General features: G+C 33.7%; 1 protein-coding gene across 1 annotated transcript in view; it reads right to left on the bottom strand.

The window, feature by feature from the left end:
- Nucleotides 1–1,859: 1,859 nt before the first annotated feature.
- LOC111641582 (peroxisomal acyl-coenzyme A oxidase 3-like) overlaps nt 1,860–25,604 on the bottom strand; it is a 91,242-nt gene continuing 67,497 nt past the window's right edge. The window contains exons 20-22 of the mRNA XM_023387761.1: nt 14,854–14,986; nt 2,210–2,361; nt 1,860–2,128 (exon numbers count right to left, since the gene is read on the bottom strand). Of these exons, the coding sequence (XP_023243529.1) occupies nt 2,042–2,128; nt 2,210–2,361; nt 14,854–14,986 (372 nt within the window). The 3' untranslated portion in view covers nt 1,860–2,041. The remainder of the gene's footprint in view (nt 2,129–2,209; nt 2,362–14,853; nt 14,987–25,604) is intronic.

Below are 25,604 nucleotides of genomic sequence, written 5' to 3'. Positions count from 1 at the left end.
AGTGGGGATATAATAATAATTAAATGAAGAGCGTATGTATTAGTCTACAATCTTCAAATTAACCAATCAGTAAGAATGAACTTTATGTAATTTTAATCCTTGTGTGTTCAAAAACATTAATTTTATAATGTGTATTTTTGTTCTGTATATCTATTTAAGTTAGTGCAATTTATTATAAAAACTAGTCAATCGAAAATCAAGAAATAAATAAAATATAAATTGTCATATTCAAAATAATAATTATAATAATAATAATCATCACTCTTGTGCTAATTAGAATTATTGTAAATGTCGACTGCATTAAATGTTTTATAATTAATATTCAACTAACAACAAAATTTTACAAATTTCTCAAAATTGCCGTACTTTATCGTACGGCCTGTGCATTGTAGCTTCACATTGCACATGTGATAACTAAATCAGTGGATGATAATTTATTATCCTCTGAATGAAGTGAATTTGCAGCTTAAGTGCCTTGTATTTGTCTGTCCAAATATTCTGGAGGATGTTGTGTGGTGTTTTTCACGAAGCACCCTCTAGATATTAACTAGAGTGTAAACTTCCTATAGAAATTAGATAATTAATTGGCTATGCTGACATATATTCTTGTTTCATGTGTTGTGTAATTAAATTATCTTTATTGATAAAGCATTGTGTTTTTTACTTTATTTCATATTGTATATGAAACTTGTATAATTATTTTATAAATTCTGTATAGTCTCTCTTTAGTTTCTTCTTGTTAATACAATGCTCTATCGAAACATTCTGGATTACAACTGTTATAAAATCTTTACACTTGTGATTATGTAGGTATTGATATAATTGTTTTCGATAGAAAGCAATTTTTAATAAACTTTATTGCTTGTGATAATGGGGGAAAAATATTATACAATCATAAAAACTGATTTCCATATTCATAGCATTCCTGATAAATTTGTTTTATTTAAATATTTATTTGTTAGGAAGTTGAACCAGTATTATNAGTTTCTAAAAATTCAAAATTATGACTATGTGCCATTTATAAAATTTATATATTTTAATTTCAATTGTACAAACTTTTACATATGTTTTAATAAATATTTAATGTGTCTGAATATTATTATTTTTCTGAAAATTGTTAATGAAACTTATCCAGAAGTATACTGAAAACTTAAACATTCCTTTTAGAATTTAAATAATTTTATATTCTTGATTATCTTGTAACTTCTTTTAATAAAAACTACAGCATTCAGTTGATAACAAAAATTTTTTATTTCAGTTTTTAACCTTATATGATAGAAAATATTGACTAAAAAAGAAATTTTGCTAGGAATAATTATGAATTTTTTTTTGTTTATTAATTACTTAGTTTGTAAGTAAGTCCTCAGAAATTTTTCATAACAAATGTTTTGAAAACTAAAAAAACAAACAAAAAATACTTTTAAAAAATTAGTTAATACTGTAAATGTATTTGTCCTGAATGGCAGCTGAAAATAATTTGAAGTAATTTGTTATGTTTAAAGTATAAAATGTATAACAGTCTAATTTTGATGTGTTTTTTATTGTATTATCTGTACTAATATGAATTATTGTTTAGCTGCTATTGGTACTTTAAGGAAGGAATCCATGCATATACTAGTCATAAAAAAGCATGATTTTTAAAGCATCAATAAAATTATATATTATTATTTTTTTCTTGAAATACTTTGCTCAACAGTTTAATTTTTATAAATTTTACATATTAAAAAAATCTAAGTTTGAAAATATCAGGTTTTAATTTATCATCAGACTTGTGAATTGTAAGATGAATAATGTAAGCTAGAAAAAAAAATAAAGTTTGAAGTCATTATAAAAATATATGTTAAAGGTTGTGTGTCTTATTATAAAATTTATTTCTTTGAAACATTATATAAAATAGTTTCATTAAAATTGCATTTTTGTACAGAAATTACATTAAAATTATTCTATAAATTACAATATTTTAAATGTAATTCTTATTTCTAGTTGATGGGTTTCAAATTGTTTTGTCGGCAGTTCGAACATATTTAAGTGTCAAATGCTTCTATATCTTACTTTGCAAGAGAATGTATTCAGGTTTGATGGAAAAGTCTGGATTTTCTTGTGTTTTCTTAATTTCATCATACATATTCTTATAAATCTATAAGAAAATATTTTAAAAAAATTTTTTTAATTCACTACTAAATATCTTATATGAAAAATTTTGACTCACTTGTCCATCTGATTTCCCCAAAACAGAATTAAGAATAAAGTCAGATGGTGCAAGAGCATCAGCCAAAGCAACAGAATTGTCCTTTAAATCTGCACACAGATTCAGAATTGCATTTTCTACATATGATGAGAGAGTTTTACAACAACATTCTCCTAAATATTTAGAAAAAATACAAATTAGATATCTATACTACTAAATATCATCTTTAGTTTAATGATGTTAACGATTATAGATAAAATAACTAAATTCAATGACAATACTAAATGATATTAAATTTATTAGTTAATGTCAAGTTACTTATAGCTTGCGGTATACTTATGGGGGTGATATGGGCGAAAATTTAAACTAGATAAAAAAATTTGTCTGAAACAATAAATCTAAAATTACATTTTATTAATGAATAATTCAATATCAATCAGTTATTTTATTCTCTTAATAATAATAATAATAATAACTCTCCCGTGGTCACCACCTGGTCATGGTGGGAGAGCCCAGTAATTTTACTGAACCATAGAGCAATGCAGGCTGGAGCACAAGCTCCTGGTAGGGACACCCATGCCAGTAAGGTCTATGGGGAGAAATGAAGCTAAGAGTGACCACACACCCACATTCTGTGGAGATAATTATTATGGTAGTAACCAGATCTAAGTATGATACCGGCTCGGACGTCGCCCGGGTTAACAAGGTCCGCGTTCGTGGGTTAGGCAGAGGCTCACGTTCGAAAAATAGGCTCCAGTCTCCCTTGGTTACCGGTGGCGAAAGCAGCGCCGGCCCAAGCATGGCTACTGCAATGCCCTCAACAGATGTGAGGAATCAACCTAGCCTTGGTGTTTCTGTGGCAATGCATCCACAGACCACAAAGGCTGGAAAACCACGCCAACGGATGAAATGGACAACAGAAATGAACGAGTTTATCATCCGCACTTACTACACCATCACAAGACTCGAAACAAACATGACAGCATACAGACAACAACTACACCATAGATTCACACAACAATATCCTCACCTCACTGTCACCGAACAAAGGGTTGTTGATCAAAAAAGAACAATTATACACAACAACCTTATCCCACAAACAACACTTGAACTTATCAAACAACAGGTTGCTGATCAAATACATCAACAGACAGAAACATTTAACATTAATGAAGATCACGTAACCTGTCAGGATAATCCAGCAACAAGCATTGATAATAGTACACATACAACAACTACCATTAATGATACTCCAGACACTTCCTCATCCATCACTGATAACATAGACATAGATTTAGTTAATACACTCTCACTAATATTTCAGGAAACACTCACTAAATATACAGGCACAGATCCCACACAAAGACCACGAATACCGAAAATCAACACATCAAAGGTAGTAGGAGAAACACTAAATTATGTAAACACTCACTCACTACCAAACTACATTCATTCAATTGTATTTTCTTGTAAAAAAGGGCTGGCAGAAATTACAATTTAATATAATAAAATTTCATTACAAATACTAGTCATATCTTGCTTGCTTGCCATGTCCAGCCTTTTTTACAAGAAAATGTTATATTTTTAATTGTGTTGGGATTGTCACCTGTGGACATTTTAGACTATTATACATATTTGTGCAGAGCTGTAGCCTACAAAGAAAAGTCATCTCTGCTGTGAAGAATGGTTGTTCCAGGTGATTGGAGGTGGCAAGCAAGCAAGATACGACTAGTATTTGTAATGAAATTTTATTATATTAAATTACATTCATTCAATTTCTACCCTCTCAGACATTCATACATTAGTTTATGCTGGGGCAGTCACAGTAGTAACACACCTTGGACTGAAAATACAATTGCAGACAAACACACACAAAACACAATTCTATCACAAGCCTGCCTGGCAGAGATGAATAGAAACACAAATAAATGACATTAGACAGCAATTAGGCAGGCTGACACAATACACTAAAAACAACATAACACCCAAATTAAAGAAACAACTCAAAAACATTTTCAAGAAAATCAAAACACACACAAAACATGAACATCACAACACACACATTACAGAATACATCGATACACTAAAACAAAAACTCGCAGCCAAAGCACGTAGACTCAAACGATACAAAACATGTACACTACGAAAACAACAAAATAAATTATTCACAAACAATGAAAAACTTTTCTACAGACAAATCAGTACCAAAACAAACACTGATACACAGCACAGTGGCACACCAACAGAAGAAGAACTCACAACTTATTGGTCTTCTCTTTGGTCCAATGCTGTTACACACAATGCTGATGCAGGCTGGATCGAGGAGGAGAACAGAAACTTGCACAACATACCAACTATGCCCTGTGCTGAAATAAACATACACGACATTCGCTACGCTGTTAACAGAACACACAACTGGAAGACACCTGGTGTAGACAACATTCACAATTTCTGGTACAAAAAGTTTACATCACTGCACCAGGAACTAGCTAAACATCTAACACACATCATCATCAATCCACAAGACATGCCAAAATTTCTTACTCGGGGCATCACCTACATGAAACCTAAAAACAACAAAACCACAGACCCCACACAATACAGACCAATTACATGTCTTCCAACACTCTACAAATTATTGACATCCTGTATCACAAACAAAATATACAAACATGTTGAAGAACACGACATTCTTACAGAACAACAAAAAGGTTGCCGTAGAAATCACAGGGGATGCAAAGAACAGTTACTCATAGATTCAGTCATTCTACGGCAAGCACACAAACAACACAGAAACATACACATGGCATATATAGACTACAGAAAAGCATTCGACAGTGTTCCACACAGTTGGCTGCTACATATTCTACACATGTACAAAATACATCCATCACTCATTGCATTCTTCGAAAACACTATGCAGCACTGGAGAACAACACTACATCTCAGGGTTAGTAACACTTCCATACAAACAAACGAAATATTCATTAGGCGAGGAATTTTTCAAGGAGATTCCTTGAGTCCTCTCTGGTTCTGCCTAGCCCTGAATCCATTATCCAACATGTTAAACAACACGCATTATGGCTACAATATCAGACATGAAAAAACAACACAGTTTACACTCTCACATCTCATGTACATGGACGACATAAAACTTTATGCATCCACACAAAAACAACTTCATCAACTCCTACAAATCACACATTCATACACTAAGGACATACAAATGGAGTTTGGCCTAGACAAATGCAAAAAACTTCACATAGAAAAAGGAATCCTGAAGAAAGAAGATTTTGCACTTGGAAATGGAGACGTTATTGAATCCATGGAAGAGGGCGAGTTCTACAAGTACTTAGGATTCCAACAGGCCAAACTAACAGAACATACACAAATAAAGCAACGATTAATTAAAGAATACCAAAGTAGGTTAAACGCTATACTTAGAACACAGTTAAATGCAAAACACACAGTTAAAGCAATAAACACATATGTCATCCCAGTACTCACATACTCTTTTGGAGTTATACATTGGACTCACACAGATCTCGAGCAACTCCAAAGGAAAACAAGAACAACACTTACTAAGCATAAACAACATCATCCTAAATCCGCCACAGAAAGATTAACCCTTCCACGTAAAGAAGGCGGACGTGGCCTGATTGACATAGTTAACCTTCACTACAAACAAATACAGTCACTGCGAGAGTTTTTCTACAAGAAACAAGAAACATCACAGTTACATAAAGCAGTAACTCTAGCAGACTCAAATAACACACCATTAAACTTACACTCACATCATACAGACATGACACAACACATAAAAAGCATAGACACCATCAAGCAATCGTGGGCTCGAAAGGCACTCCATGGCAGGCATCCTTATGACCTGGCCCAGGATTTTGTTGACAAAACTGCGTCAAACAGCTGGTTAGATCGGGGATGCCTCTTTGGGGAGACGGAAGGATTCATGATTGCCATACAGGATCAGGTCATAAATACTAAAAACTACAGAAAACACATACTCAAAGATACAACACTCACAAATGACACATGCAGAAAATGTCACATCATGCCAGAAACTATACAACACATCACTTCTGGTTGCAAGCTCTTGGCACAGACAGATTACTTACATAGACACAATCAAGTAGCAAATATAATACACCAAGAGCTTGCAAAGAAACACAAATTGGCAGACATCCACGAACCATACTACAAGTATATTCCACAGACAGTATTGGAAAACAACACGCACAAAATGTACTACGACAGAGCCATAATCACAGATAAAACAATTTACCACAACAGACCAGACATCACACTCATTGACAAACACAGTAAAATCACATACATTATAGACATAGTTATTCCAAACACTAACAATGTACAAAACACATGCACTAAAAAAATTAGCAAGTATACAGAACTCGCCCAGGAAATAAGGCATCTGTGGAGGATGGATAGAGTACTTATTGTACCTGTCGTTCTCTCCTGTACAGGTGTGATACCACACACACTACAGACAAGCCTGGGAACATTACAATTGAGTAGAAATACATACATCACACTACAGAAGGCCACTATATTGAATACATGCCATATTGTTAGGAAATTCCTGAATGCAGACACAGACACGCTTATTTAATTTAGCTCTTGGTTGCTATGCCTTGACTCTGGTCCGGCGTAGTACACAGCCACCGGTGTGTACCGAGTATAACCCACTAAACCCAACATAATAATATAAATGCTCTGTTATCAGTCACTTCTAAAACAATCCACAGTCGTGTAATATAAGAAAGATCATAGTTTAGATGTCAAGTTTGTTCTTGAATTTTTCTTCTAGATTTATCAGGAATATTCTATAACATTTGTCTGGCTGATATAGAAGGGATACTAATTTATCAGAAGTGAGGAGAAAGGGATGTTTAATTTCACTTTATTCAGATATTACTGTTTAGAGCAGAGTTTCTGAAACTTTTTGCTTATGCAGCTCAATATATTTGTTTGTAGTGGTTCTGCCACCCAAATGTTTCTAATACAAAACTTAAGAAACCTGGTAAACTGGAGTCACTGTATATTATATAACAAAATAAGATTATGCATTACTGATGCATAATCTTAATGTATATACATTCAATGTATATACATTGAATACATTTATATAAAGAGCCAGTTTGGGCCAATTTCAATTTGTAACAAATAACTTCAATTTCAGTTTCTATTACTGAAAATTAACTTGTAGAGATGAGTACTTCTGTAGCTGCTAAATCCACCATCGCTTCGAGTATTGGGACACTACAGCCAGATACCTATACCTTCTGCAAGCTAGATGTAATATTTTTATATTCTTCAGTGCCCACTTTGAGGCTGTAATGCTGGCTAATTCGCTGCTTCTAAAAGAGGGCTTTAACATCCAACAGGTACAAAAACAAGGGGTCCCCATGGGTTTCCCTTTATCCGCTATCCTAGCGGAACTTGTTATGAGAGAGATAGAGCACAGAACGTTCAATTCCCCGCTTGCCATCCATTACCTGAGGCTGTATTTGCGTTATGTTGACGACATCGTCATAGCGTGGGAAGACACAGAGGAGTCGTTCCTCATCTTTATGCAACAATTCGCAAGTATATATCCTTCCATCAATTTCACTTGGGAGAAAGAAAGCGATGCGGAAGTAGCATTCTTAGACTTGCGTATATGTAAATTTTCGGAAGGACTACAATTCTCGGTCCATCACAAATCTAGCATAGCTCCGCACATTATACCAGCAGAGGCCTTTCAGACTTCTCGATACGTTAATACTGCCATTGCCTCCCTTGTCAGAAGGGCTTATTTACTGTCGTCTACGCAGGAGCTGATAAACGTCGAGTTAGATATCGTCAATTTGGCAGTACGCGCTGCTGGCTTTCCACGTGCAAAGTTTACGCATGTGCTCAATAAGGTAAAGAAAGCATTGTTTCCAAGTACTACTTTATGCAGCAAGAGAGAATCTTCAAAGGTACAAATAGCGTTGCCTTACCTTGGACCCCTATCTGTACGCATCTGCAGCATCTTTAAGCAGCACAACCTTGTACTACCTTTAACCCCACTTCCAAGCCTACGCAAACTTATTTGTAATGATAGAGACAAATTTTCCATTCTTGAGAAATCGGGGGGGTCTATGCTGTACCTTTGGAAAATCAGGCAACGGGAGTAAACACAAGATATATCGGGGCCACCACTAGAATGCTTTCCAGCCACCTTGATGAGCACCAAGACGATGTTAGGAGGGGAAGACACACCACCGAGCTTACAAGGAAGGTACTTGAGCAGGGTTACAACCCGCTATGGTCCCAAGCGGTTATGCTCAAGAGCTACAAGGATCGAAAAACTGTTTTTATATGGGAATTTCTCCTCACTACCACCTTGGACACTTGCAACACCCCTATGCTCGAGCTGCCTAGTGTATGGGTCACGCTGTATAAGCGTTTAAGCGAGTATTAGCAGTCTCTAGTATGCATGTAGCGTGAGCATGGCTCTGCGCATGCGCCAGCTCACACTTCACGGAGTTGTCTGCTCATTCAGTTTTTGAATTATGTTTAAATATTTACTTCGTGTTCTTAACGGCTTTAACATAATTTCAAATTATCTTATGCGTTCTATTCTGCATTCGATTATTTTGGTTTAAAAGCTCTTTGGTAAATATCTGTATTCGCCTGAGGACGACGACAATAAGTTCGTTGAAAGTGCTAGCGATAAAGAAAACGCATGTAACGCTGAACTCAGTGTATTTGTTTTTGTTATTAGACCTTGCATAAAATATCAATTTTGATGTTGTTCAAAATAGACGAGAAACAATTTCATATACACACATTCTATAATCTTAATTTTATTAGTAAATGACACTAATGATTATAAGAAAAAAAGTTGTTTAAAAATTTTTAGTACTTAACATCTATTGTTCCTAGTTCTTAGAGAATATTTCAGTAATACAAGTATTTCTGGAGAAGGTAGTGTCATTTTGCAATCCAATAAAAATTTTAATGCGACCCATAGTTTGAGAAATGCTGGTTTTAGATAATCCTCCCAGATCACCCCAGAGCAAAATCTTAAATTATGTCACTGCTTATGGCAAAATAACACAGATATTGATATCATTTCTGTACATACAATATATATCTTGTGTGATACAGTCAAACCTCTTGTTTTCACACAAATAAGTTCCTAAACAGAATTTTGAACTCATAATTGCACCAGTTGCCAAATAACTTGTTTGAACCACCACAGATTAGAGACACAGTCAACTCTCTATACTTAAAGAAAGTAGATGGCCCAACCAATCAACAACAGGACTACCAATTTGATTAAGTTATTACCACTAAAGTTAGTGGTGCTGAGATTGCCTGACATCACAACATGAATAATGGATGACATTACTATTTAAATTAGATTTCCATGCATATGCAGGAAAGATGCTAATTCCATTTTTAGATAGGTGCCATAGTTGAATTTAAATCAAATTAATTAATAAAAATCATCTTAATCGACATTCATGTAAAATAAATGGCATCTATTAAATAACAAAAATTTATTATTAAATATAAGTTTTTTATTACTACTCATTAGTACAGTGCATAATTGGTGTTTGGCATTATATTTAACTGTTTTAATTATAAACATCTTTTAGAAAATTAATGAATACAGCTAAAAAGGTTCTATTTTGGGGTTTGGGTGATAATTATTTGACAAAAACAGTAAAATTCATTGTTGTATATACATAATTATACAAAATGGTTTTCAAAAAAATATTGGAATGTGTAGCCATTGTGCATACTACAGAGACCAACTGTCCATGTAAATGGAACTTATGTCATCTGTCAATTGTAGTGCCAGAGAACTAGGTTGGCTACACATACATAATATTATATTAGAGTTTGAGTAAATTAATTTACTTTAAATACAGTGCTTTTGTGTATGTACACAAAAGAAAAGAGTTTCTGGATTATCCGAAAGACATATGATCCCATCAAGTTTGAAGTAGGAACTCATTTCCCACTGTATACAGTAGACACTTGCTAATCTGGCCATTCCTTGCACAGAGAAATGCTGGATTAGTGAGAGTGCATAGTATATAGGACTAAAAGCAATGAATGACATGGCCTGTAGGTCACCCTTCTGTACTGATTCTTTTTGGAGCTGTATTTTGTTGTGAAATTATGCAGAGGAATACAGTAAGTGGAAGTTTAATTCTTTATAAATATTAACATGTGTTGAAAAGTGGAATTGTGATCGTGTTCTTTCCCTTATTTATATTCACAAGTTATTCTCGAACGAGGGATGATCTTGTTCTTTCCCTTATTTATATTCACAAGTTATTCTCGAACGAGGGATGATCTTGCATATTTCACTATATGCTATTCCCTATCTTCTTTGATTTCTCTTAAANAAATAATCGAGTATTAATCATAATTTTTTATTTATTATTTATATTTTAATATATTTTTTATTAATATGAACTTCGTTTAAGCTATATTATCCAATTACATTATTACAATTTTTTAAAAAGTTAGCAATATTGGTGTAGTAGAATGACACAATACAACTAACAATATTATTTCTTGTGATTTCTTCGATGTAGTAGAGTCTATACAAAATATTTCACAGAAATTTCGCAAATAAAACTCGATATTGTGAAGTTTTTATGTTAGAAATAATAAATTAACACCCTTATTTCTCTCTTTTTAAATAATAACTTATTTGTAGTCGCTGTAATTTTTTCCATTTATTCTTGAGAACGGAATAAAAAATATTAGTGATTCAATCAACATATTTGTGGCGAATGTAAAAATTCAGTATATTGCCCACGTTTTAAAATCACACGAATTTTATTTCATTTCTCTGGTTATTCACAATTGATATCAGAATTAATATTTCCATTTTACTTTCTTTTCTATATTATTCTACATTTTATTTACAAAACTATAAATTTACTATATGTATTTTAAACAGTAATGAACATAAGAGAAAGATATTTTAATGGGGTACGCCAGATTAGAAAGTGTCTACTGTATTAGAATGTTGTTGAATAATCAAAAATTATAAATGAAAGAATTGAGGTCACGTTCATCAAGGATTCAGATGAACAACACTTTTAAATCTTTACTTCTGGTAAGCATAAACGAGCTAACATTTTCAATCTTAATCAAGATCTGCTTCAGGTTTTGGATAAGTTGAGTTCCAATTATGGAATGCAAGAATTTATATACTTTGAATGTAATGTAAAAACAAGTTAAATACAATAATTACATTAAAACTGTTTCTTTGCAAGTTTAAACATCAGGAAATTTTATTAAGAAAATATTTTAAAAGTTAGAAATCTTATATCATAATTGCTACTATTATTTTATTTATCAAGATATCATTTGAGTTGTGATTTTAGAATATCTTCAGAAGAAATGTATAAATAGACAACAATTTATTGTAATTATTAAGTATCCATTAATACTGTTATTTTTTATGCAAATATCTAATGAGTGTTCTTTAAATAAAAATATTTCTGATAATTTAAAAGTAATGATACAAGTTAAAGCCTAGTATATACATTGAAAAATAAGTACAGATCAGATAAATATTAGCCTTTAGGTTTCCTGAATGACAAACATTCACTGTTTTTATATCATAAACAGTTATAATACTTATAAATTTTTCATTTGAAGTGAGTAGCAACACAAAATGCATGTCATGTCAGTGGATTTATAAGAGAGGGATGATTTCTTTCTGTTTATCTATTTTGTAGAGAGAATAAACTTTTATTATTCTCTTATTAATTAAATACTTAATGTTATGTTTTGTAATAATAATGTTATGAACTGCTAAATTAATTCTGAGTGAGTTAATACTACAAGTGTGACATTGCAGCATAGTTCAATATCAAATCAAAGAATAAGCCAGTTTGTAAATTAAATAATTGATTGGTAGAAGCTATATTTTATACAAAATTTTCAGTTCTGTTTCATCTTACTTTGGATTTTAATTATTATTGGATTATTGTCTAATCATTTTTTTTATTCATCTGATCATCTATTATGGATGAATTCACGAAAACCTATTCATGATAGGTTTTAATCATATGTATATTAGAGATTAATATTGTAGACCTTTTATTTTCTAAATATTCAGATATTTTTAAGAGGTGTATCATGTATTTTTGTATATAATAATAATAGAATAATTTTAAACCTCACAACAGTAATTTTGGTGCCACAGCCCTCTATGGCTCTGAGCCAGCTTATGCTTTCTCCAGCAAGGCATAACAACAGATGCAATAGCCTGATTTTAATTATGTCAAACAATCTGTCAGGTTATATTAAGGTTAGTTTAATAATTGATGGCTGTTGCCACTTTGAATACAGCAACTTCTTTTATTAATAACTAAATTCAGTAAAGTATCTACATACTTGCACACCTTTAGTATGAGGAATAAATAGCTTTTACTTATAGCAGATAGGGGATGAAACCAGGGCTACTCAAAGGTACTGCCTGGGATGAAAATGGAGAAGAAAGATGATTTAGAGGAAGAGGCTGAAGGTGAAATTATAAAGGATAGGAAAGGGGATGAAACGGAAGTCTTCCCCTTTCCTATCCTTAGGCACCTGTATCGCTTTTATTTAAAACAAAATTAAAAATTTACATTCACTTGTGGAACAGTAGTAAAGAATTACAGAAGTGCCCTAAACAATTGGCACTCAAACATATCATATTTACAATACCCATTGTACTTGCAATGGGAGAACCGACAAAGTTCCTTATGACAAGACAATAAACAATACAGAATAGACAATAACAAACAGAATAGATGCCCAAGTTACAGAAGGGACACTCACAGACAAAACATTGTGACTTGCAATGGGAGACCGACAAGACCATTAACACAGGGCATGGCATAAAAAAACATGCATATGTGTGTTACAAAAAAATAATAAATACCTGGGATACTGATTTTTGAATAAAAATGCTGACAGCATAAAAAGTGAAAAAATTCTTTATTAACAATGATTATTAAATACTTTTAATAAACAAAATGTAATTTCTCTCTGCATATAATATTTTATAAAGCTATTGCTATAGACATAGTCAAGAGTGTGGCAGAAGCTTTATACTCTTTAACATCACAATTTTAAAAAGTAAATTTTTTCGTCCGATGGAGATTATTTTTTAATAAAATTGAAGACAGTCTGCCCAATAAAGGACCTCCATTTATTATTTCCGTGTTCCAGACAATACACATTCTTGGCAACAGACCTTTCCTTTTAGGCTACTTGTTGCCAGAAGTTTAAAAAGTCCTTTTAAAAAACACAAAAATATTATTTTATTAAAAAATAATCTCCATCGGACGAAAAAATTTACAGATGAAAATCTACAGGTATGGTCACCAGGGGCAGCTTTCATTAAATCTACATATTCCAGCACTTCTTATTAGTAGATAAAAGCAATATTACCCCAAACGAAGGTATGATGGATGCAAGAAAGACGTCTGAATGTCACCAGTTCCTTTTTAGAAATTTTTGTAATTTTAATTGGATATATTTCTGTGTTTTTTAAGAGGACTTTTTAAACTTCTGGCAGCAAGTAGCCTAAAAGGAAAGGTCTGTTGCCAAGAATGTGTATTGTCTGGAACACGGAAATAATAAATGGAGGTCCTTTATTGGGCAGACTGTCTTCAATTTTATTAAATAATTTTAAAAGGGTCAAGTATTTTGAACCTTTGATGTCCCTTTTATGAGTTACTCCATCTTGATCTGTCAGGAGTCTTGATATTATTGCATGATGAGTGCATCTTGCTATAAGCATTTGTGCTATGGTTTGCTTTGTTGCTATTAGTGTACTCGTGACAGTTGCTATCAGTCAATTTATTGATTTTCACTGCAGTTATTAAGGACAATGATTTTTCTGGTTGGGATTTATTTCCTATCTATCTTACTTTTTCTTATCATACAAAATATCTTTTCACTTGCCACACTGCAATTCATGAGAGGCCCTGCAATGCCATGTGGAAAACATCATCAGCCTATTTGTGAGATTTTACAAAGATTTGTTATCCTTATAAAATAGTAAATCTCAAAGAACAATCTGGTTTCTTTTCTTGAGAGAGTTCGTATGATATAGTCTGTATATTCTTAAGTGATGAATCAGATGTTTCTTCTTTTTTGGGTGGAGAAACTGTAGCCCTGCTCAATAATTTGGTCTAACTATAAAAGTAACCAGTTTCTTTCCGATGATGAGTTGGCCATAATTGATTGAACTATCATGTAAGGGCACTAACGTTGCCAGACTTAAAGATGCATATCTGCCATTTAATATTATCATATTTGAGCTAAAATTTTCATACTTATACCAACTTACATATATAAAAATTTGAATCTTGGTTCTTTTCCAATCCAATTGAATGAATCTGAGAAGGTCATTCCAGTTCACTTCAGTTGTTTTTAGTGAAATACCTACCAATATATAGTATATGCTGAGGATCTTGTATTAGACTCATTAAATGAACTGTTTATATCAAATTATTTAAAAATGCTGACAAAGGGGAAAAGTAGCCTGTCCACTGACAGGGCATACAAAGCACTGACGGTTGGCAAGTATATATCTACTGTCATAAATTAACTATGTATAAATGTATGATATTTACCTTCATATAATATTCCCATATAATTCTGTAACCTCCATAAGCCATACAAGCAACCCAGTTTTTGAAGAATTTGTGCTATGTTGATGTCCTCTACGCTTTGTACAAAAGTAGAAAATGATGATAACAAAGTATGCTAAAAAAATTTTTTAAGGTTATTACATTTAATTTATACAATAACATAAATTGTAATAAATATAGTAGACCTTGCTTTTATGATCAAACTGATTCTTGTAAAACAAATAGTCATATTTCCTATAGATTCAATGTTATAAGTTAAGATTACATTCCTGGAAATATTTTAACACTAACCTTCTATTGGCCATCTCAATGTATATTCGATACAGTTAAAATGTAGTTTACATTCCCGACTTTATAACTAGTATAAAGTGAATATCATAAAGCAAGAATCTACTGCAATTGTAATTTAAAGTGTAAGCTCTACATGTATATTACTGATTGAGTAAAAAAGTATTATTATTTTCAACTAATATAACACAATGCATCCATCTTGCTGACATTATTGACAATCAGCTCAACTATTGTAAGAAGAAATCCTGGTTCAGTCCAAGTCTGATTCCATGATTTCTCGTGGATAGTACCATTCCTCATGCATACTGGTTGATTATTTTGAGTCAGGTCCACCCATAGCAGACAATATTGCTGTGCCATACAATCTAAAATGTGTTAGTGTCTTGCATTTACTAATCAATCACTCAGATCAAATTCTACAATAGTAAAATTTATCAATAAAGTTGTTATTTCAATTTTTATATTTATCTCCCCAACAGATATTAACTACCCTATTGAAATGGTGGGGCTTCTGCATTCTAATGATTTAGAGGACTGAATTGGAGAACTAGACAAGCCTGTAATGAAGAACCAGACTAAATATGGCCAAAACCCAATAACGATAGTACAAACATGCATAACAAATCCTATACCAGATCATTCATCACCTGGGGCAATAAGTCCTGCATCTAATGGAGTACCTGGGCACTTGCTGAAAAATAGTTTGTAGGATCTTCAGCTGGAAAATCAGGATTGAAGACTATAAAGCTGCTAGAAGGACCAACAAAATGAGAAAACATAAAATTGCCAAGAATAGGAAAATTATAGTTTTCTATTATATGGATACTAAAATGAACGTAGCAAACTCAGAAGGATATTTACCTAGCTTCAGATAGCTCAGAACAGTGTTTGTTTCTATAAATTATTACTGATCTGCAACCCAATGTATTTACTGAATTGGAATTACAGAAAATCGTAAAATAAACTACACCAATATAAATCCAGCAAAATTTAATAAAATAAAAACCTTTTCAATCGTTTCTCAACGATCATCTTCAGTTACCAAAAATAGAATATTAAATATAGAACATAAAATGCGTTCGAAATAAATACAAAAAATAAAAATTAACAAATAAATCAAATAAATAGTGAAAATTAATAATTGTAAAAGGACCTCCACGCAGTAGACAATGCGTCGGCATCTCTATGGTTTAAACAACCGGTTTTCATGTGCGCTTTATACATTTCCAATCTCTCTACATGTTTGATCGTTTTTATAATTGCCGCTTGATCCCATTGCACGTCAATATCTTGTTGGTTTGCGTATGACGCCAACACAGTGCTATTAAGGTTCCTATTGATTGTATATTTGTGTTCCTTGAGCCTTTGCTTTAGACCGCGCATCGTCGCACCCACGTAAACTAGCCTGGAATCCAAACGTTGGTCATGTAAAGGCACCGAATATATACCCGTTGTTGAATTCCGATCCTCTTTCTTTTTATCGTTTCTTAAAAGTTTGAAAATAGTGGGATTGCGCCGGTATACAATGTGAAAGTTATTAGACTTGGCAGTAGATTTGTGTATCTTGTTCAAAAAATGGGATGTAATTAAGCACTATTCGTTTATTACGATCAACCCTGGGAGAATGCCGTGCAGTGGATTGGAAGGATGAAATTCGATGCTCTATCTCTTTTTTTGGATATCCGTGTAGTTGGGTTATCTTAAGAATGTACTCCAGCTCTCTTATCGTATCGCAGAAACTTGTACAATGCGTATAAGCACGTTTAATCCATTATCTGAAAACCGCTAATTTGATATGCTTGGGATCGACTGTTTGGCGTGGGATGAAAACGGGTTGAAAGCAGGGTTTACGGTAAATATCGATCCAGATCTCCCCTTGCTTGCACGTAATGGAAATGTCTAGGAAGTTATCACTAGTCACTCTTCTGGTCAAGCTGCAATGTTAAACCGTAAGAGTTATTGTTGATCTTGTTTAAAAAATATTGTAGTTTAGGTTCTTCACTCCAAAGTATGAAAATGTCATCAATATATCTAGCGTACAAAACGATTTACTGTTGGAATTCGGGTAGAATGGAGTTTTCAAGTTGAAGCAAAACCAATTCGCAAAGGATTGCAGATGTAGGACTACCCATAAGTACGCCTCTTCCTTGTAAGAAGACATTTCCTTCAAACTCAAAAAAACGATGTGTAACAAATTAAATGCGCTAATTCCAGAATATGAACATGATAATATGGAGCATTTTCTATATTGGTAAATAAAAAATCCCTGACGGCACAGAAGCAAGGAGGCAATTTTATCGAAGGGTACAAGGATTTGTAGTCGAATACGGTCAAACATTCCTTGTCCATAAGAGAAATGTAGTCAGTCTGTAGCACGAAAGAAGTTGACTAACTGCTTTTCAATCAAGAATGTTGGGGAGCCACATTTATCAATGACTGGACGTAGCTGGTTACCCGGTTTATGCGTTTTCGAAACGCAAATAATTTAGGTGTTCTTGGAGCGAAAATCGTGGAATTCTGCATGTGCAAATGCCGCGCTAAAGCAGAGGAGGTAAATCTTTTAACTCTATGTTGTAAAGTATCCAAGAAATTGACGGGTGCAGATTGGCATTCCGTGCTGTAATATATTCCTTTAGCCTCTCGTTGTAAGTAGAACGTTTTAGTAAAACCTCTTTCGATTTATCCGCCTTGGTGAGTATCACTTTATTGTGTAGTAACCATTGGCGTGATTTCTTCAATCTAAGGTGAAAACTTCTTGCGCTGTGCGGAATCTGGTTTTCCATCGAATAAAATCTTGATCTGCGCTATTCATATCCTTAATGATGAGCTCAATATCCGGAATGAGGATCTCTGGTTGTGGTAATGGAGCCGGAACATAAAGAAGACCGAAAAAGAGTGTCCAAAAGACATTGCGGAGGTACAATGTTGTCCCACGCTGTGATACTTAATGTGGTCTAATATTTTGGCAACGGAATGTCCATTTAATCTTTTTGACGTACGTACGCTTTAAATTTCTTTCGTAAGATTGTGATAATTTAACTACTCTTTCATTGACATATGTTAGTAGATTAGGGTCCTGTTCGTAAAGATCATCCTCCATTTTTATAAGCTTATATAAAAAAGCGTATGCTCTACGTCTTGCATACCTAATAGCTTTTCCAAGGCAAAGATGCTTTAGTTTCGGCAATAACGAATCACATCCTATGGGCAAACGTATCCGATGAATGGACATTGGAAAGGCCCCATTCACCAAAAGGTGCCTTTACATGACCAACGTTTCGATTCCAGGTTAGTTTAATTGGGTGCGACGATGCGCGGTCTAAAGCAAAGGCTCATGGAACACAAATATACAATCAATAGGAACCTTGATAGCACTGTGTTGGCATCATACGCAAACCAACAAGATATTGACGTGCAATGGGATCAAGTGGCAATTATAAAAACGAAGACTAAGGCTGTGTACACACTAGGCGTTTTTAAACGCGCGTTTTAAAGAACCAAGAGTTCTGCATAGGCATACATACTCAAACGCGCGTTTATAGATTTTTGTTAAAACGCGCGTTTTACGGACGTCAGCCGAGCGCTTTCAGATATATGTGCTGCCATGTTACTGTACATTCGATCGCGCGTTTTCGAGTAGAGTGGACGTACGTTGGCCGAAATGGAGAACGATCGTTTCGATACTGATCTATTTATTGATGAAATCTAAAAGAGACCAACCATTGTCAAAGGATTTTATAGATATTTTAAAAAAAATTAAAAAACTTGGGTTTATTTTGTCTTAGTTTTGGATGCAACGTCGCAAACATTCCACGCGTCAGTCTATCTGGTAATATTGGGTGCACCCAAAATTCTCTTTGCCTCTGCCATCGTTTTTTATAGCGACGATGGAGGAGGGGCACACAAGCAATTACTTTCGCGTTCATTTCCAAACTGAGCCAGTGGCAGTGGCGTGCCGTCATTAGAAGCGGTGGAAGCGCCGCTTCCCTCGTATTTTCTAAAAAATAAATAAATATTAATTTTAATTATATGAAAATAATCGCACAATATTTTATTATAACCGCATTATGTATCTTATTACAAATTTTTATACTACACGTGAAAAAAAATTACTTTTGTATATTCGAATATTAGTGGCGGAGTGGAAACTCCTGTATTTTCAGATTACGAAAAGCAAGATTTGCGCACGCGCTTTACAGAGCACCAACCTCGCCCGGTTTAGCCGGCGGAAGTCTACGACCTTGGGTGGAAGCTGCACATATATAACGATTCCAATTCTATCAAGGACCGGTTCTGGGCTGTTAGCCGCCCGCCCACTAGATATTTCGATTACGTGAATAACGAGTAGATTTATAACTTAACCCGACCGACAAGAATTTACTGGTATGTTTTTACGATAGTTCTGTATAGTTGACAGGAGTTAAAAAAAATCCATTAAAATATTTGATATATTTATTCCGCTCTCCAATTTTATATTACTCACGGATTTCGATGTTAAGCCAGTGATATTACGATTTCGTATATGCCGTCTTTAAGGGGATGTAGAAAAAAACGCGTACAATTCTTGTATAATGTTAAAAAATTAACCGTTACTTTGGTAGCATCATTTACAACTAAATTTAATGAATGAGAGAGATGCACCAGGTACAGAAAATGCTCTAGAATTTATTTTCCTTAAATTTACGATTTATGTATCCGTTTGTCATAAAAATTTGTCTTTCCACTTTTTCCTCGAGACTACAAATATTCTAGTACAAAGTAACCGGTTTCGACATATTTCTACTTAAGAAGTAGTTAAATAATTAAGCGATTAGGGAATTGGGGACACAAACAAAACCCTGATGGAAGAGCCGGAATATTACTTAAACAAAAGCTTAACCGAATCAATCTCTAGCCGAGTACAGCGGGGACTGATTTCTTCGTAATATTAGATGTAATAAAGACAGAAATTTTTCCAGTTCGATGAAAGTGACTAAAAGCTGTAAATTTTAGAAATTTTCGTGGACATCTGGTCTTAAAACGAATTACAGTAGTTAGAAAACAAATGACTTTTAAGTTTAACAAATTTAGATTTTTACAGCTATGGTGAGAAACGTTTAAAATTTACAACAACCCCGTCGCGTCCTTTGAGATATACTAGTGATGAGACAAAAGAGACACCCTCGGGATTTGGCAAGCATGCACCGCACCGCACACCTACCAAGACCGTCTCTGATTCCATCCACGAGCCACTGGTAGGGAGCAATTTTAACTAGGTGGATTGTTTTAATATTTAAAAAGTAAAGACTATTTTGTTATTTTTATGTACGTTTCTTCACAAAACTATATTTATAATTTTCTTTAAAAGTATATTCATACAATTAAATATTTTGTACCAGGTATGTATAATTGTATATCATCACACATTTTATTTTAACAAGTTTTTATAATTTTATTTTTAATTTTAGCCCTTATATTATGGCTAGCGATTCGGAATGTAATTGTGATATCGAAAATTTATTTCAAAAAGTTTTGGCTCGAGACCGTATAATGAAAAAGAAAAAATTTGTTCGACATTTTCACGATAAAATTTATGAAGATATAAAATGGCTTTGTGGATGCATAAAAATGCAAAATTTGTTTTGTTGGCCTCGCTTACTATTTTCAAATAAAATTCGTGTGTAGATTGAGATTGGCTTTGACGATTTAAATAATTTGAGTAGAGCTGGCAAAAGACACGAAAATCCTAAATCTCCATCGATTCTTTCGTAAAACTGAAGCGATTTGGAAATCAAAATAGAATAGAATTTAACATTAGTACACGATATAAAATAAATATTGAAAATTATAACCAGATAGTTACGGCTAATACATATATTTTAATTAGTAGATGTTATCGAAGCGAGAATTGGCATTTAGAGGGCGTATAGAATCTAATATAAGAGAGTTAATTATATTGAACTTGCTTATTTATTAAGTGCGTTAGATAATCATCATCTTCGTGCCATATCAGATTTCTGACGTCGGCGACACCCGGCGCAGAGTAGGAAATAGTTAATAATATGCCAAGGTGTTACTAGGGAAAGTTAGTACCCAGAGTGGTTTCCCGTTGCCTTCTCTGGGGCGCGATGTTACGCGTGGGGGAAAGAATGCCTTCCGGGAGGACTTTAATGGGGAACTGGCCTCCTATTTAGTCGTAATCGGCAAGGAGAAAACCCGGAAAACTCCAAGCAGCCAGCCTGTCCGATCGCGGCGCGAACCCACGACCAGTGTTTAGGGTACGAAGACCGCTCGGCCACTGGTGGGCCTTAGATAATCTATTAATTAAAAATACATTTAGAGAAGTCTACGGTTTTTACTGGCTTATCGAACAAACGAATACGAATGGACCCTAGACCATCGCTGACTGATTGCCCCTGGAAGTCGGCTTCTTATAGAAACACAGCTTCCCTATCATCAAATGTCACGGCACGCCAGTGGTTATGCTCCACTAAACGGTCGTATAACGCCGAACTAACGCAACGCAAAACGCCTAGTGTATACACAGCCTAATAGGCAAACGATCAAACATGTAGAGAGATTGGAAATGTATAAAGCGCACATGAAAACCGGTTGTATAAAGCATAGAGATGCCGACTCATTGTCTACTGCGTGGAGGTCCTTTTACAATTATTAATTTTCACTATTTATTTGATTTATTTGTTAACTTTTATTTTTTGTATTTATTTCGAACGCATTTTATGTTCTATATTTACCGTATGTTGACGAGTATAAGTCGCACTTTTTTTACTACTACATTTGCGACTCAAAATCATGGTGCGTCTTATACTCGACAGGTAACCATTTTTACAGTGAAATTATCTACAGTAGTGGTCCACTATACTGTACCACTAGAGGTGGTACAGTAGAGGGACCAACCTGTGCAGTGGTCCGTTAAGTAGATGGTCCCTCAACCGAATGGCTAGAGTACCGACACACGAGTCATCGCAGCCATGTTCTGTCGACTGTCATCTCGTGACTTTCGAGTTTACATTAATAAGTGACGATTATTTCAGTTTAATAAAGCATTTTATTCGTTTTTTTATTCAAGAATATGACGATGGATAAATCGATAAACTGAAATAATCGTCATGGATGGTACAGAAGATGAGGCAATCTATGAAGATTGTGATGATGATAATTCAGTCAATACTTCGGGAATTCAAGAAGAAAGGGGTGATAAATCAGTCATTAATGACGTCATAGATATGTTCCTAATGGGTGTAATTTATCTGTAGATAGCAGTGATTCAGTTGAAGAAGTTCTTGGCCACTATGATTAATAAAATGCATCTTTAGATCCCATTAAATCCCATTAAAGTTTTTTTCTAAATTTTTTGTCTCAAAATAGGGGTGCGTCTTATACTTGACAGCGACTTATACTCGTCAAAATACGGTAATATTCTATTTTTGGTAACTGAAGATGATCGTTGAGAAACGATTGAAAAGGTTTTTATTTTATTAAATTTTGCTGGATTTATATTGGTGTAGTTTATTTTACGACTTATTCTACTTCCAGTACGTATTTGTTATATGTTATATATTACAGAAAATACAACAAAGGTGTCTTGATCAGGAATCACAAAGAAATACTCAAGCAAATTCAGAACAAATGATAATTAATATCCAGGCAGAAAAATCTCAGATAAAATCAAGACAGAAGCATAGTCAGAATAAGCAGTAACATCAACTACTGCTCCATCACTAATAGCTTCTTCATAAGACTCAGTTGGTAAAGAGAAAATCATTGAATATATGAATAAAAGATAAAACAAATTTCAATGGCCTAATCTTAAGGATCTGACATGTTCTAAGTTTATTGAAAAAAATTGGGACCATTGGTGTGTGAAACAAATCAGCTCATGTGTTGCAGCAATCAAAACTGTAGAATTAGGATATAAATTGAAAAAGCAACAAAGTGGTCTACCAAAATGGAAAGATTTCATTTCCAGTTCTAATTAGAAAACTAAGATCAGATGCTACAAGGTGAAAGACGTAATAAAAAGGTATTAAAGGAAAATCAAGGAATCCTGATAATATCAAGCAGTAAATTGTAATGATTAGTAAGATTCAAAGATATGAAGCATGGATTGCACAGTTTAGGTAGAACCAACTTTTCATGACAAACCAGAAATGCTTTTACAAAACATCAATAGAGTGTTCTTGCACAGGAGATCAAGTAAAAAAGAAATTGTAGAGTTCCGGAAACATACATATGGAATAATCCAAAAGATTACAATAAGATAATTTTTACGTCCACTATCCAGGATGCTGATCTCAGGAAATTTTAGTAATGACAAGTGAATTAATAGAAAAATGGGTAAGATAAAGAACTGGCCAGCACCTGAGTAGATTAACTATGTGACTTCTAGATCAGACAATTGAATGAAATACTTCACAGGGCAGATAATTAGGTAAATGATGACTCTCAGTTGTCATTACATATCTAATTCTGGAAGGCCCTAAAAAGAACACAGTATCAAGTAACTATTATTCAATCACCCGCTTATCATCCATCTTTAAATTCTTGACAGGAATAATTTTTGATGCAATACATCATTCAACAAAATTACTTGAAGCCTCCTGAACAGAAAAGAAACAGGTGAAAAAGTAGAGATACACATAGACAAGACGATCCTAAATTGCATCAAAGAACAAATTCATGTATAACTTTAATAGACTATAGAAAAAAACACCTTTGACTCATTGCCACACAAATTGGATATTTTACTGCTTGAAATATCAAGGAATTTGTTTTGTCTAGAAAACAATGCAAATCTGGAAAACACAACTGACAATAAATGGCAAAAAAGTAGGCTAAGTCAACATAATTATCTATATCTATACTAATATTATAAAGAGGTAATGTTTGTATGTATGTATGTATGTAAGTTTCTTTGCAGCGGGTAATCTCCGAAACTACTCATCCGATTTCAAAAATTCTTTCACCAATATTTAGAATGGAACCTCAGGGTGGACATAGGCTAGGCTGTATATTATTCCGTTAAACATTCATATAAATTAAAATATATAATCTAGGTTAAGGCTTTTATGTCCAACAGATGACGCTACGAGTACGAAGCCCTAAGTTTGCTTTTCTGCCAGGCATTACGCTTTTCTGTGAAAATGAACTAAATCTTCTATCTATCTATATAAATAAAAATGTAATGTTCGTTTGTTCCTGCCGATTCCTTTGAAATTTTGACACAATGCCGCATTCGAATACGCACGTGTTTTTATATACTGTAATATACGTGTCGAAATTCAACCCCGCCGAAGGGAAATGGTTAGGATTAAGGCTTACAATAAAGAACTCTGCTTCTATTTATACTATTTTAGATGCGGGTTTTTGCGTGTTTGATTGCGTTTTAATAGAGTACGTCAAGAGAATGTACTAAGAAGAAATTTTTCGAAAAATTCCCCCCCCCCCACGGGGGAAGTGTTATACATTTATAATAGATACATTTTGAGCCACAACAACGCGTGGCGGGGTCTGCTAGTATAGAGATATATTTCGAGTGGATTCATTTTCATCTTTGTTGTTCATTATAGTTGTTTATTCGTTATTTCATTCTACTGTTAATAATTTTGAAGAAAACTGGGAAGTCTACCACATTTCACAAATATCAACAAAGTTGCCCTATTATTTGCATATGAATGATTTGAAACTCTGAAAAATCATCAACGGAACACTTCTGTATCATTACTAAAGATAACGGACTTTGGTGATACAAGAAAGCTAGCACTAGTGAAGATGTGAAAATGCCCAATGGAAGTGAAATAGAGACTCACAAATACTTGAGTATTTTACAGACAGAAAACAGCAAGATCAGCAATGAAGACAAGAAAATGTAATCAAAGCAGTGGATACTTGGGCAGTACCTGCCAAATATTACTGTTGACATAGTCGACTTTAAGGCGGCTATACACGATGGGTTAATCCTTTAAGGCTACCTGGCCTTGAGGAACTTCAGAATTTCCTATCGCTCACAAACGAAGAAAACCTCTCAGCAGACGGTGGGCAGCTTGCCCCGGGCGCCACTGATGTTTATTGGCAACAAATTCTATTAAAACTCGCGGGAGAAAAGTATGCATAGAAGTCTATGGTGTAAATAGTAGTAGTAGTGGTTTGGGTAGCACTGATCACAAAATTAATTTTTCAAGAGAAATCTTGGGCTATAGATTATGTTAAAAAGCATCAATTATCAGCGAAAGACAATGGCAAGTCGATTTTACTACCAAAAAAATTCATGGATTAAATTTTATAGACGAACATATATTAATAACTCTCAACCACATCCGATATTAGTACAAATTGTAAACATTATTATCGCAAATTAATTTTATAATTTAATAATTAAAAAGAATTTATTAAACTTTGTCTTATTTTAAGTTGTCATGTTTTAATTTACTTGGATATTAAAA

The sequence above is a fragment of the Centruroides sculpturatus genome, unplaced genomic scaffold (assembly GCF_000671375.1).
Source record: "Centruroides sculpturatus isolate CEXI.00-Female unplaced genomic scaffold, Cexi_2.0 scaffold1381, whole genome shotgun sequence".
Lineage (NCBI taxonomy): Eukaryota > Metazoa > Arthropoda > Arachnida > Scorpiones > Buthidae > Centruroides > Centruroides sculpturatus.
Note: the sequence above shows the minus strand (reverse complement) of the source record. Positions and strands in the feature narration are given on the sequence as shown.